This window comes from Epinephelus fuscoguttatus, linkage group LG1 (genome assembly GCF_011397635.1).
Source record: "Epinephelus fuscoguttatus linkage group LG1, E.fuscoguttatus.final_Chr_v1".
Classification (NCBI taxonomy): Eukaryota; Metazoa; Chordata; class Actinopteri; order Perciformes; family Serranidae; genus Epinephelus; species Epinephelus fuscoguttatus.
The window spans coordinates 16,128,202-16,141,243 of NC_064752.1; the positions used below are offsets into that span (position 1 = coordinate 16,128,202).

Genomic DNA, 13,042 nt, shown 5'->3' on the forward strand with positions numbered 1-13,042 from the left:
AGATAACATTAGCTTTTTACTTCCGCTGATTACATTTACACTTCAAAAATCATAAAAGTGGTGTAAATATTTGAAGATTATTTGCTGTACAAAACACACAAGTATCATAAACTGTTGTTTTCCTGCAATAATCGAATATAACGGGAAAATTCCCTCTGCTTTTGTCGAGGGAATCATGGTAACACTGGCATCTGTGTCAGCCTACAAAAAAACCTCTAGATAGTCTATAATTTGACAGAAAGTAGGGCTGCACGATTCTGGAAAAAATGACAATCACGATTTTTTTGGCTTACAATTGAGATCACAATTTTTTTCAACATAAAGATATATTGTGCTTATTTCCAAATACAAAAGGAAAAGCAACAAAAATTATAAATAAATAATAAAAAAATATCATTAAATAACAAAGCCTATGATTGTGCCTGATACAAGAGACACAGGGCACATAAACCCTGATCAGCAGAGAGGGAGCACTCCTGTTTTAGCTTTAGTCTCTTGTCTTCTCTTACAGCTTTTGAACAATTTTAACAATAATATCAATGTTGAACAACATTTTTCAGAGGCAGGTATTCCTGGCCTGGAATTAAGTCAAAATTAAACGTTTCAACACCATGCATTCGACAGGAGTATTCATCTAACATAGCCTACATATCTTATAATTATATATGTCTCTATGTATATTTTTACATAAATCCCCAATATTTTATTTGCCTTTAAAAAATCCTCTTTCTTCATTTAATTTGGCAATGTTTATCATATTGTATTACATGTATTAATTCTCTACAGGATCTTGTATGTTCTTTAATGTGTGTTCAATTTATTAAAAGAAAAAAACAAAAAAACGTTTTGGTGAACCCTGCAGCAAAGTGTGTAAGTGTGTAAACAACTTTAGCTGGCGATTCGACAGTCACTAGAAGCACATTATGACCCTTCGTAAAAGTTTCTGTGTGGTACCTGTGTTGTACATGAGCTAACGTTAGCAGCTAAGGACTGAGAGGCTGTCCAGTATGTGTGTGTGTGTCTGAGGAGTGTCAGTACGTTAGCTTGTTAGCCGTAACGTTAGCCTTGCTGTTTGTCATGTTAACGTTATCGTCGGCAGCCCTGAATAGCTTGTAAAGCTTTAGCATAGTTAGTTAACACATTTGTTATCGGCCCATGTGTTTACTGCTACAGAAAGTTAATAAATCTTTGGTTTATTTGCACAACGTCGCCTCTCTGCCGTCTTTTATCACGCTTGCTAACGCTAAGTTAACATTACCAGCAGATCTGTATGAGGCACAAACTGAGGCTACAGTGTGTTTCCCCCTGTCTCGCTGCTTTCCAAACTGCCTGCCGACTGTCACTTTGCATCACGTGGTATAATGCTGCGTCGTTGGGAGCACTTGTTTTCATACAGATGATGTCCCGACTCGGGAAAAATTAAATCGCATATGCATATGAATGGAGATCACGATTTTATTACGATTAATCGTGCAGCCCTAACTGAAAGTATCGAAAAACACACTGAAGTCATGGAAACTTTTTTCATTTCACAAGGTCACATTAAAAGCCATGGATCTACAGAAAGATAGATAAAAGACAAACCTTTCGGCCAAAAATACGTTGTCCGAGCATCTTCGTGGTGTTGTGGATCTCTTTAGAAATTCGAGTCAAGTTGTGATGTCTGTCTGCACTGTTTGACTGCTGGATCCAAACTGTCTGTTGCAACATTCCACTTGTACTTACAAACTTTTGGCCGCATCAGAGAGGTTCTATGGAACTACAGAACTACAGAACTACGTTCTGTTCCGAATGCCCGGAGTGACGGAACACATTCTGCATCTTTTAATTTTCATAATGTCAGCATCTCTGTAATATATTCTAAAACAATGTACAAAAAATGTCAGATATAAACCAGAACACAACGACACATGAGATACATGTCAAATATGTTGATACCATTCAAAATCAATGCAAATGGAGCCTCTGGGATTTTTCCTTCACCAAAACATAACTGCTCTGTAATAAAATGGATTAAACCAGAAGGAACGGCATTGATTGCAGAATTGTATTCATATAATGTGACCAGCCAGGACCTTTCATGTACTTTGAAAAGACACAGTGCATTTACCAGGTGTAAAATGACCCATCCCAGACAACACATTGTCGCTCTGACCACGGCACATATCCACGTCTGGTCATGGACTTTCCACATCCACATACAATGAGAAAGGTACCCTGGGTGCATTGGTTGTTGACATTCTGGGACACTGTGTCAAGTTCTGCCTGTTACATGCATTGTCTTCTTTCAAATTAAACACACTACATCAGTACAACACCACAAATTGATGTTTTTTTTCCTTCAATGACAAACACACGCGGTTAGGTTTAGGAAAAAAGAACAGGGTTTGGCTTTATAATCTCACAGGACACGAACACTGCTCTCCCGGGGTGGGTGCTGGTGTTCGTTGTTGTGCCGTTAAACTGTAATGGTAACCAGCTGCGTATCATGCAATTAGAGTAGTAACTACTCTAATTTTGTGTAGCTCAGTTCCTCGGTAACTACTCATTAGTTCCTCATTAGTTCCTCAGTAACTACTCTAATTTTGTGTACCTTATTGTAAAGTGTTACCGTTATGGGATTATTGCATTTTTAGAATTATTTATTCTGATTCAAATTATTTTACTCACTTGTCATATCTTCAGTGTTACTCTTACATCAAACTTATTCACAGTTAGGTCTTCCCAGAGTAGCTGGAACATTGTTTCTGGACAGGTAAGTCGCTTGTAAATTTTCAGAACAAATTTCCAACCTTTAATGCTGTGGGATGGCAGCAGAGATCACAGACACGGACATGTCAGGGCAAATTAAACCAAATGGCTAGAATGAGGTAAGTGAGAAGCATATCCCTTATGAGGCTTAACTGGCACACAAGTCCTAGTACTATTTGTAAAAACAACTAAAAACAGGTTTGCAGCGACTGGCCGGCAGCAGGGTGTGCAGCAAGAACTTAACCAGTAATGTATGACTTGAATATTTATTGAGATACCAGATAAATTACAAGCTGAATATGAAGTGGTTCTGAAAATATAAGCTGTTATATTTATGTACCATTTCTGCCAGTAGATGCCTCTAAATCCTACACACTGCACCTTTAATGGGTTGGCATAAAAAAAGACAACCACTGTGGCTTTCTTCAATGTACTGCTGTACAGGTTATGTTCTCCCTAAACCTGGTTACCCACAAATAAACAACACCTACAAACATAAAGTGCAACTGTATTGTAAAGTGTATAGTCCGCAGCAACAGAACAATATCACAGTCACACTTTATCTGCATCTGCATGTGTACTTAATACCAGTATTTATACACTGATCACAGTTTGCACCTAAAGCCAAGAGTACCCTTCATGCCGCCTCCTGTTGATGCCACTGTACAAAATTATGTTAAAAAACACCCTGTGCGTTTTTTGTTGTATGAGGCTGTTAACTGCCTCTGTAATAAATCAGCAGTGAGAGTCTAATGTCATCCCAGGAAAACATCACCGGCCAGTTCTTGTGTATCTTAGTTAATGAATGATTGCACCCAACTGCATCTAATATCAAAGACCGCAGAGGTTGAGATCTCTTGTATATGGAAACATTTACAACCTTAACATGTTTCTGCACGGAGAGTGGTGAGATCTTCACTTGCCACTGTGAGTAACTTTGACCTGACATGAAATCAAAATAATGCCTTAAAGCAGCTCTTTGTCAGCGCCATGGTTATGGTAATGTATCCCTCTGTAAAGTTAACTTTTAATCAGGTTCATAGTGCTTCTCTGTGTTCATGTTCATTTGAGCTGCAGGTTGGATCTTCTGCTCCTCCACAAGGACCAGTTTCACAAGTTGTCTGGGTAACGTAAGTTAAGAGAGCATCAATTTTCATTAAAATGTGATGTTATAATTGGTCAGCAGAAAACTAGACCTAAGTCAGGTTAAGTTGTATTTAAGTGTCATTTGTGGTGAATTAAACTGGAGAGGTTTCTGGCACACTGAAGGCCTGGACTCAGGCTATAGCTAACATTGAGTTGCTTGCATAGACTTTGTAAAAAAAAGAAGTGGACACAGCCACTGTGATGTCACCCATTGGTTTGTGGGGCTTTCTACAAACTTGGTTCATCAGCCAGGAGACGGTGCCTTATGTTCTGGGTCACACACAGTGTTTGTTGGCTCCTGTAGAGTGCTACAGGAGTGAGTCCTAAAACACAGAGATGAGTTTGCATTGTTGGATTTCCAGTTTCATCGTCTCAAAGTCAGTGGGTTCATCGAATGGGTTTTTGGTTAGATGTCTGAAATAAGGTCTTTGGGTAACAAAAGCTTATGAGACTGTCGGTTTTTATTCTGCGACATTATATATGGCAGTAAACCCCCCCACTCGAGAATTTTGAAGCCTTTGTGTTAACAAAGGTGTTTGCTAACAAGTGGCTAAATGAGACCACAAAGTGTCATAACACCAAAACGGCTTCACAGCCTCGCTGTGGTGGTGTCGATGCAACTGTGGTGTAGTTTGTTTACAGTCTAATGTTAGCATTTTACTTCTGGCAATTGCATTTAGGCTTCAAAAATGATAGAAATGGCAATCATTTGTGAAGATTATCTCATTGAACAAAACCTGTGTCATAAACTTTTGTTTGCCACAGAGCTTATTTTCTGTAATGAACCAAAATTCAATGAAAAAAATCCCATTGGCTTTTTGTCATGGGAACCAGGGTGACACTAACTTCCAGTTCGATTTAGTTGTCTTAATAAGCTAGCAAAAGTGTAACCTAAAAAGTTGCTTAGTAACTTAATCTTTGCCTTCACTTCCAGATTAAACCAACCAGAGACCTCAGCCCAAAATGTGACTTCACAGATGATTCTTTTAATGTGATTGCTGATTTACAAAGATGCACCTGACACTAGATTTTTCAGGTATGAAACCATCTAGACAAACATGAATAATATATTCTGCATGCCTTCATACTTTCCTACTCAGTTAAGGTATTGTGAGATTTCACACATGAATCTTTTATTTTCCTCTAGGTTCCTCTGGTCATGCAGGTGTTGATCCGCCCGTACCGTCCCTCAGACAAGGACGCCGTGCTCACCCTGTTCAGCAGCGGCATCCTGGAGCACATCCATCCATGTTTTTACAACGCCATAATCAGCCCTCTCTACATCACCATCACCCTGGCTCTCTGTGTCCCTGGCTACCTGCTCGACTCTATGTTAGGGGCTGTGGTGTTACCAGGAGCATGGGTGGGCCTCATATACTACTGCTGCCATGAGCTATATGCCGGCCTTGTCAGGGAGAAACTCCAGACGGACATGCAGGACATCCCTGGGAACTTTATGAGCAGACCAGATGACTGTTTCTGGGTGGTGGAGGCTGAGGTCGATGGGAGGGTCCAGATCATGGGTACGGTGGCTGTAGTGGCCAAACAAAGTGGGAAAGAAAGGCATGGGGAACTGTTCAGAATGACCATCTCACCATCATACAGACGATTGGGCCTGGGCTCAAAGATGACTCAGACTGTGATGGACTTCTGTAAGGAACGAGGCTTCTCCAAGGTGGTGCTGGAGACCAGCTCTCCAGCCACCGCTGCTGTGGCCCTGTACGAGAAACTTGGGTTCAGGCACGTCCCCTCACAGATGGGAACACAGCTCTCTGTTTGGATGTCAACGCTGGCCAGGGTGACGGTTGTAGCGATGGAAAAACACCTGTAGTCCTGAAATAATCCTGATCAGCTGATCAGCTATCTCTACATTTAACACCTGACTGAAACTATGATCTGTAAGTTCTGTTTCACAAACACATCAGACCAACTTATCTAAATGTTTTAAACACAACACGCTGTTGCTCTTATGAGTTTACTGGACTAAAATATGCTGACTGTTATGTGTAGTTCTGTTATTGTACTTAATGTCTTCATTTTTTAACAAATAAATACTGTCTTCAGTTACTGTGATTTTATTTCACATATGACTGATCTCATTTTACACAAAAACATTAAAGTAATAAAAACATTCCTGAAGGTTTTACACCGCTGTATGTTCTGCTTTAACACGTCATCCTGTTTCTAACACTAACTGCAGCCTTTCAAAGACTCTGAACATCCACACAAAAAGTGTAATCCATACAATGTGGGTAAAAAACAGATCCACCCTATCACAGTAAGGTTTCACAAACAGACTTGATGAGCTGATTCAGTGAGGAAGTTTGGGGTTGTCGATTATAAATGATAAACAGCAGAGGGCGCCATTTATCTGAGTAACACTGGAGCACCTGTTTGTACTGCAACTCAATAGTTTCTGGAGTACTGTATTTGCATGTGTTCCTGTTATTGTAGTGAGTATCAAAGCACTCAGTGATTTATCTATTTGTTTATTTGTTTACGTATTTGGATCCCCATTAGTCACTACCAAGGTATCAACGACTCTTTCTGGGGTCCACACAAGCAAACGTGACATCATAATGTAAAACAAATATGTAATTTAAAATCCAAGGCAAAAATAAAACGATATACAACAAGAAAACAGGAAAACTACGAAGCAATAACCAAAACACAAACAAACAAATAAACAAACAAAACAAAAACAAACAGAACTAATAGATTAACCACAATAAAACGACTAATGGCACTAATTACAACAATGACAACAAGTGTCCTTACTGTATTAAAATTGTTATAATAATAATAATAATAATAATTATTATTATTATTATTATTATTAAAAACTAAAATAAATTGTAAAATAAATAATATTGTAATAATATATATTAATACTATTAGACATAATGGTATAAATAAATACATAAATAAATAAATAAATATAAACTATAAATAATAATAATAATAATAATAATAATAATAATAATTACTATTTATTTATTTACAACTCAAAAGTTGTTGTAAACACTACATACAATAATTGAGAGTATGAAAAGACCAGGAAAATTTCACATTAAGTTTCGTACAGTCAGGTATTATGTAACAAACCCTTTTTAATTTAGGTCATTGTTCTGTACCTTCAGGTATTTCTTTAACGTCTGTTTATAAACAGCTACCCTTGATACACGTGTAATATCTGATGGCACACCATTCCATAACTGAACTCCCCTGAACATAACAGCACCTTGCATTGCATTTGTTTTTGAAACAGGAAGTAAAACACAACAACATCTTGCTGCATGCCTTGTATTAACTTCTCACTTTCAAACATCAAAAGGTATGTTTTAAAACTCTGACACTCACTCAGGGAGGCTCAGGGAAAATATTTGTGGCTTTGGGGAGAGAAAAAATGATGTCACACCCCAGCCACCCCTCCCCTTCTGTGATAAGCAACGAACAGTCCCTTTCTCCCATGAGCCATGGTCATGTCTTGATCATAGACATATATACACAGACGCCGCATTGACTGCCGCTGCCTGTCGGAGTCGACGTCCTCGCAGGCCGCCATCTTGGATGGGTCTCACTTCGCCTCCACAGTGCATTCACTTCTATTGAGGAAGGAGCTGTATGCACAAGTAAAATAGAATAACTCACTGAATTTTCAACTGATTTCACGCAGTTTGGTTTGTTACAAACGGCACACATGTAGTTATAATACAGGATGCTTTCGTACATTAAAAATACGGGATTTCATGCTTTAATACTTTCTGCAGATAGCAACAGCATGTTATTTAGGTCACAACACAGTTCTTTTATTCACCTCAACCCCAGAGTGAAATATATATATATATATATATGTATATATATATATATATATATACTAACATACTGTATAAACACCATATACTGTATAAACACCATATACACAATACAAAACACAGTATAGCATATTATGTACAGCACACCTTTGTGCACATATTCACTTTTCCACCAGCTGTGCTGCAAATATCCCCTGCTGCTCATCCTTCTGTATCTTTTTTCAAATTATCTTGACCACAGTCCCATTTTCATAGTTATAATACCAATACCAAAATTAATTTCAGTGTTTATGTAAATACTGAAAATGTTTTTTTTACTACTTTTGAGGGATCACAGCAGTCAGTGTAATAAGAATAAGAAGAACTTTATTAATCCCCGAAAAGAAAATTTCAGAGAAGTCTGTAAGATCATCTGTTTAACAAAGAATTATTAAGTCTGATTGCTGTGGGTATAAAAGAGAGTGTGTGTGAGAAATAAACTCAATCAATATTAATAAATTTATTAATATGCTATGTTTTGTATTGTGTATATTGTGTTTATACCGTATATATATGTGTGTGTGTCTATATATCCATTGCACTCTGGGGTTGAGGTGAATAAAATAACTGTGTTGTGACCTAAATAACATGCTGTTGCTATCTGCAGAAAGTATTAAAGCATGAAATCCCGCATTTTTAATGTACGAGAGCATCCTGTATCATAACTACATGTGTGCCGTTTGTAACAAACCAAACCGCGTGAAAATCAGTTGAAAATTCAGCGAGTTATTCTATTTTACTTGTGCATACAGCTCCTTCCTCAATAGAAGTGAATGCACTGTGGAGGCGAAGTGAGACCCATCCAAGATGGCGGCCGGCGAGGACGCGCTTAGGCAGTCGATGCGGCGTCTGTGTATATATGTGTATGGTCCTTATCATGTGCCATGTCATGTAAACCAGGGGAATATAGGACCCTGAGGTTATGACTGAGCTGCTTCCTAACAAGAAAGACCTGTTTCATAAGCTGCCTGAGTAACGTAAGTAACAGAGCCTCATTTTGTTTAATTAAAATGTGTTGTACTGTCGCTAGCAGGCCGTTAAGTCACGCTGAGTGGTGTTAAAGTGTGTTTTGCAGAGACTTTCCTCATAAGCAAACGTTCATAGGTTACTAAAGTAAAGGCATGGCGTCAGTTAAGTGCTGCTGGACATGTTACCAGTCGACTAACAGGTTAAGTTAGCACAGGAGACTGTTTATAACACTGTAAAGATATACTGAAAACATGCATTTTGTGCCATTTCAATTAGACCCACTGGATGATCCTGCACACCTGGTATGGATGCACGTGAGGGCTCAGGGTTCAGGTTGCAGGAGCAAGTTAAACATTAAGGGGCCTAATGTATGTGAAATGCTGCTTCAGAGGCTTTTCCTCTCTGACCAGAAAACAGCTCTCAGACACTACAAAGAATACTTACTGTGGTCACATTTCAAGATACTGAACACTGTGCAAAATAATGCTGTATCAGCAGCTGCATCAGACTTCCCTGTTTGCTAAGGCACTGCCAAGTGCCAACGTGATCTGTAAATGGTCTGTAAGGCAGGGAATAACTTGAATTCCTTCCTCAGTAGCTTCCACTTTGTTGTCTTCCACTGTTGATCTGTTTAGTAAAAGCTTTATGTTGTCAGAATGCACTTCTTTACACTAAAAGACAGGGAAACATTACGAGGTGTTGTTATTTACAGGTTATTCTGCAATGGTTTTACAGTTCCGGCCCAGCTGAGGTCAAACTGGGCTGTATGTGGTCCATGAACTAAAAAGAGTTTGACACCCCTGCTGCAAAAGAACTTATAGAAACAGTCATAACAGCGGCGTAAATATAGACAGTGGGGCCACCGCAGGACTACAGACGGACTCACATCAAATTAAAAACCATCTCTGTCATGATTTTCAATTGTCCTCTCTTTCTTTTTTTTTGTAAAATAATCAGTAGCATTCTTTAACAAAATATGTTTATTCTACATAAACTTTAAAAACAGAATAAACTAAAAAATCTGTTAAATTAAATAAATGATTCCTTATTTTCATTAATATTTTTGTCATATACAGGTATTCAGCATGTATGCTCTTAACTGTGACACGTTCAAAGACATCCATGCCGAAGTCCAAACTGAAGCAAAATGGGATGAAACAAAATAATGGCATTGCCCTCTCCTATATAATTGATTCCCTATCACCTTATGTCCCTCTAGAACCCTGAGAACCTGTATGTTTGTATATATATTTTTTTTTTAATTAATGCTTGATAAATTACTGATAGATAAATGTACTTATTCTTCTCTTTTCTCTTTGAACGAGTGTTGTATAATTGCATGGTTTTATTTCTTTGCTGTTTGTTTCTGCCGTCTGAATTGTAAAGCACTTTATGTGCGTGAAAGGTGCTATATAAATAAAGGGTAACACTTTACTTGAAGGTATCTACATAAGAGTGACATGACAATGTCATAACTATGACATGACACGGTCATGAACCTGTCATGAACATTATGTACATGTTATAAATGTTCATGACTGCTGTCATTAACCATCATTGGGTTTTTGTAATGACAAGTTGACATTGTTTGGGTTGTCTTGATTATGACAACTTGACATCGATTAAAGTGACATTACCAGAAGTTGTCTTTGTCATGACAAGTTGACATTAAATTTGTTTGGGATGTCCTTATAATGACAACTTGACATTAACCAGGATGACATTACCAGAAGATGTCTTTGTCATAACAACTTGACATTAACAAGAAATGCACCTGTTTTTGTGTTTATGACAAGTTGACATAATGATTATTATTGTTATGACAAAGACATCTTCTGTTAATGTCATCCTGGTTAATGTCAAGTTGTCATTATAAGGACATCCCAAACAAATTTAATGTCAACTTGTCATGACAAAGACAACTTCTGGTAATGTCACTTTAATTAATGTCAAGTTGTCATAATCAAGACAACTCAAACAATGTCAACTTGTCATTACAAAAACCCAATGACGGTTAATGACAGCAGTCATGAACGTTTATGACATGTACATAATGTTTATGACGTACATAATGTTAATGACAGGTTCATGACAGTGTCATGTCATAGTTATGACAGTGTCATGTCACCCTTATGTAGCTACCTTCAAGTAAAGTGTTACCAAATAAAGTTCATTCAGTCTTTTATTCATTCAAAAAACAGGTTAAATACATATTCTGGCTCCTACATGTATGGTAATGTATTGTCTAATGTCAAGTCTCTGTTTGATCATGTGACAGGATGATACGATACAGTAGCTAGTTAGGCACAAAATGTGACAAGCTGAGCACATCTTACACGTTCAAGGAGCAGTCATGATATTTAAAGAGAAAAGCGGCAAAAAGAAAGGATAAAGAAACAAACAGGAGGAAAAGTAGCAAAGCTTTTACCTTACACCACTGCGCCAAAGTTTTCTCAAGCAAGTAGCTTCAGCAGAGCACATGGCTGTCGTAGAGTTAATACCCGAAAAATGATTGTGACGGGAAATCAGTGATTGATGACACTGCCAGGAAGCAAAACACCTGCCACAAATAATCAGATTAGAATGATTTCTTTGTTTATCTGTCAGTGTGGTGATTCTTTTTTGACTAATGGATTGTTTTGTCAGAAAAATGTCTGCTCCAATTTTCCAGTGTCCACAGTCTTTATAAAGCTCATTCTGCTCTACATCCATAAATACTCAATATAACATGATACTGCAAAGAGAAAAGCAGCGAATCCTCACATGAGAAAACGGAAGTAGTAAATATTTGGTATTTTTGCGGATATGTGACTAAACTTGGTAATAAATGATCAAAATTGTCTGATATTCAATCAATCAATCAATCAATCAATTTTATTTATAAAGCCCAATATCACAAATCACAATTTGCCTCACAGGGCTTTCAACTAACTGATGCTCAATATCTGTGAACACCCACTAATTTAAGAAGTATTTTCTTAAGCATCTACATTAATGCACTTTTCAGAATGTTTCAATGTTTTGTTTTTGAGTCTATGAGCTGACCTAAAAATATAACATAAATGATCGCACTCACTTAACTTACGTGTGAATCTTTTATTTTCCTCTAGGTTCCTCTGGTCATGCAGGTGTTGATCCGCCCGTACCGTCCCTCAGACAAGGACGCCGTGCTTACCCTGTTCAGCAACGGCATCCTAGAGCACATTCGTCCATGTTTTTACAACGCCATGACCAGCCCTCTCTACATCGCCATCACCCTGGCTCTCTGTGTCCCTGGCTACCTGCTCGACTCTATGTTAGGGGCTGTGGTGTTACCAGGAGCATGGGTGGGCCTCATATACTACTGCTGCCATGAGCTATATGCTGGCTACGTCAGGGAGAAACTCCAGACAGACATGCAGGACATCCCTGGGAACTATATGAGCAGACCAGATGACTGTTTCTGGGTGGCGGAGGCTGAGGTTGATGGGAGGGCCCAGATCATGGGTACGGTGGCTGTGGTGGCCAAACAAAGTGGGAAAGAAAGACATGGGGAACTGTTCAGAATGATCACCTCATCATCGTACAGACGGTTGGGCCTGGGCTCGAAGTTGACTCAGACTGTCGTTGACTTCTGTAAGGAACGAGGCTTCTCCAAGGTGGTGCTGGAGACCAGCTCCACTCAGACAGCTGGTGTGGCCCTGTACAAGAAACTGGGGTTCAGACACTTCCGCTCACACACTAAAACCCATTCTGCTCATTGGAAGGTAAAGCTGACCGGGGTGACGATTTTATTGATGGAAAAACACTTGTAGACCTAAAATACCTCTGTAGCATTAATAACTGGTCCGTCTGTGAGCTTTATCTCATAAACGCAGTCAGTGTTTTAGCTGTGAACAAAAAGAAAACACTAAGTCTCAGGTAGAGCAAAGATTAGGAGCTTTTTCCTTTTCCTGTAAGACCAACTTTTATTAATGTTTTAAACACGATGAATGAACCGTTGATTGCACAATTTTTTATGAAATCTAGTTTCCACTATTTTTGTACACAATGATCAATCATGTGATTGTTTTTCACACAAAACCATGTAAGAAATAAAACCACTCCAAAGGTTTTATACTGCTGTATGTCTTGCTTTGACACATTGCTCTCTTTCCAACACTCTCATGCACTGACTGCAGCCTTTTAAAGGCCCTCAACACCCACACAGGTGTTAATACATATTGTGGTTGATGAGACTTCTGCTCAGGTCTGCTGGTGCCACACGAAGGCACCAAACTTAAACCAATAGGAATAATAAAGATGCAACTTAATCTCAACCAGGTGAAGGAGAGTCTAACAGG

General features: G+C 38.5%; 2 protein-coding genes across 32 annotated transcripts in view; one reads left to right on the plus strand and one right to left on the minus strand.

Moving 5' to 3' along the window:
- LOC125879937 (ubiquitin carboxyl-terminal hydrolase 37-like) overlaps positions 1 to 1,792 on the minus strand; it is a 59,901-nt gene extending 58,109 nt beyond the window's left edge. For all 9 annotated transcript variants that reach the window (XM_049562767.1, XM_049562153.1, XM_049562226.1 and 6 more), the window contains exon 1: positions 1,585 to 1,792. In XM_049562767.1, the coding sequence (XP_049418724.1) occupies positions 1,585 to 1,710 (126 nt within the window). In that variant the 5' untranslated portion in view covers positions 1,711 to 1,792. The remainder of the gene's footprint in view (positions 1 to 1,584) is intronic.
- The window catches only part of LOC125880609 (probable N-acetyltransferase camello), a 60,468-nt gene extending 47,674 nt beyond the window's left edge, over positions 1 to 12,794 (plus strand). For 3 of the 23 annotated variants that reach the window (XM_049564459.1, XM_049564308.1, XM_049564721.1), the window contains 2 exons: positions 4,832 to 4,933; positions 5,045 to 6,031. In XM_049564459.1, the coding sequence (XP_049420416.1) occupies positions 5,057 to 5,728 (672 nt within the window). In that variant the 5' untranslated portion in view covers positions 4,832 to 4,933; positions 5,045 to 5,056 and the 3' untranslated portion in view covers positions 5,729 to 6,031. Of the gene's footprint in view, positions 1 to 2,910; positions 3,882 to 4,831; positions 4,934 to 5,044; positions 6,032 to 7,099; positions 7,232 to 8,573; positions 8,729 to 11,830 lie in introns of those variants that run through there. The other 20 variants (XM_049564154.1, XM_049564530.1, XM_049565056.1 and 17 more) reach the window with 20 other exon arrangements.
- The last annotated feature ends 248 nt before the right edge of the window (positions 12,795 to 13,042 follow it).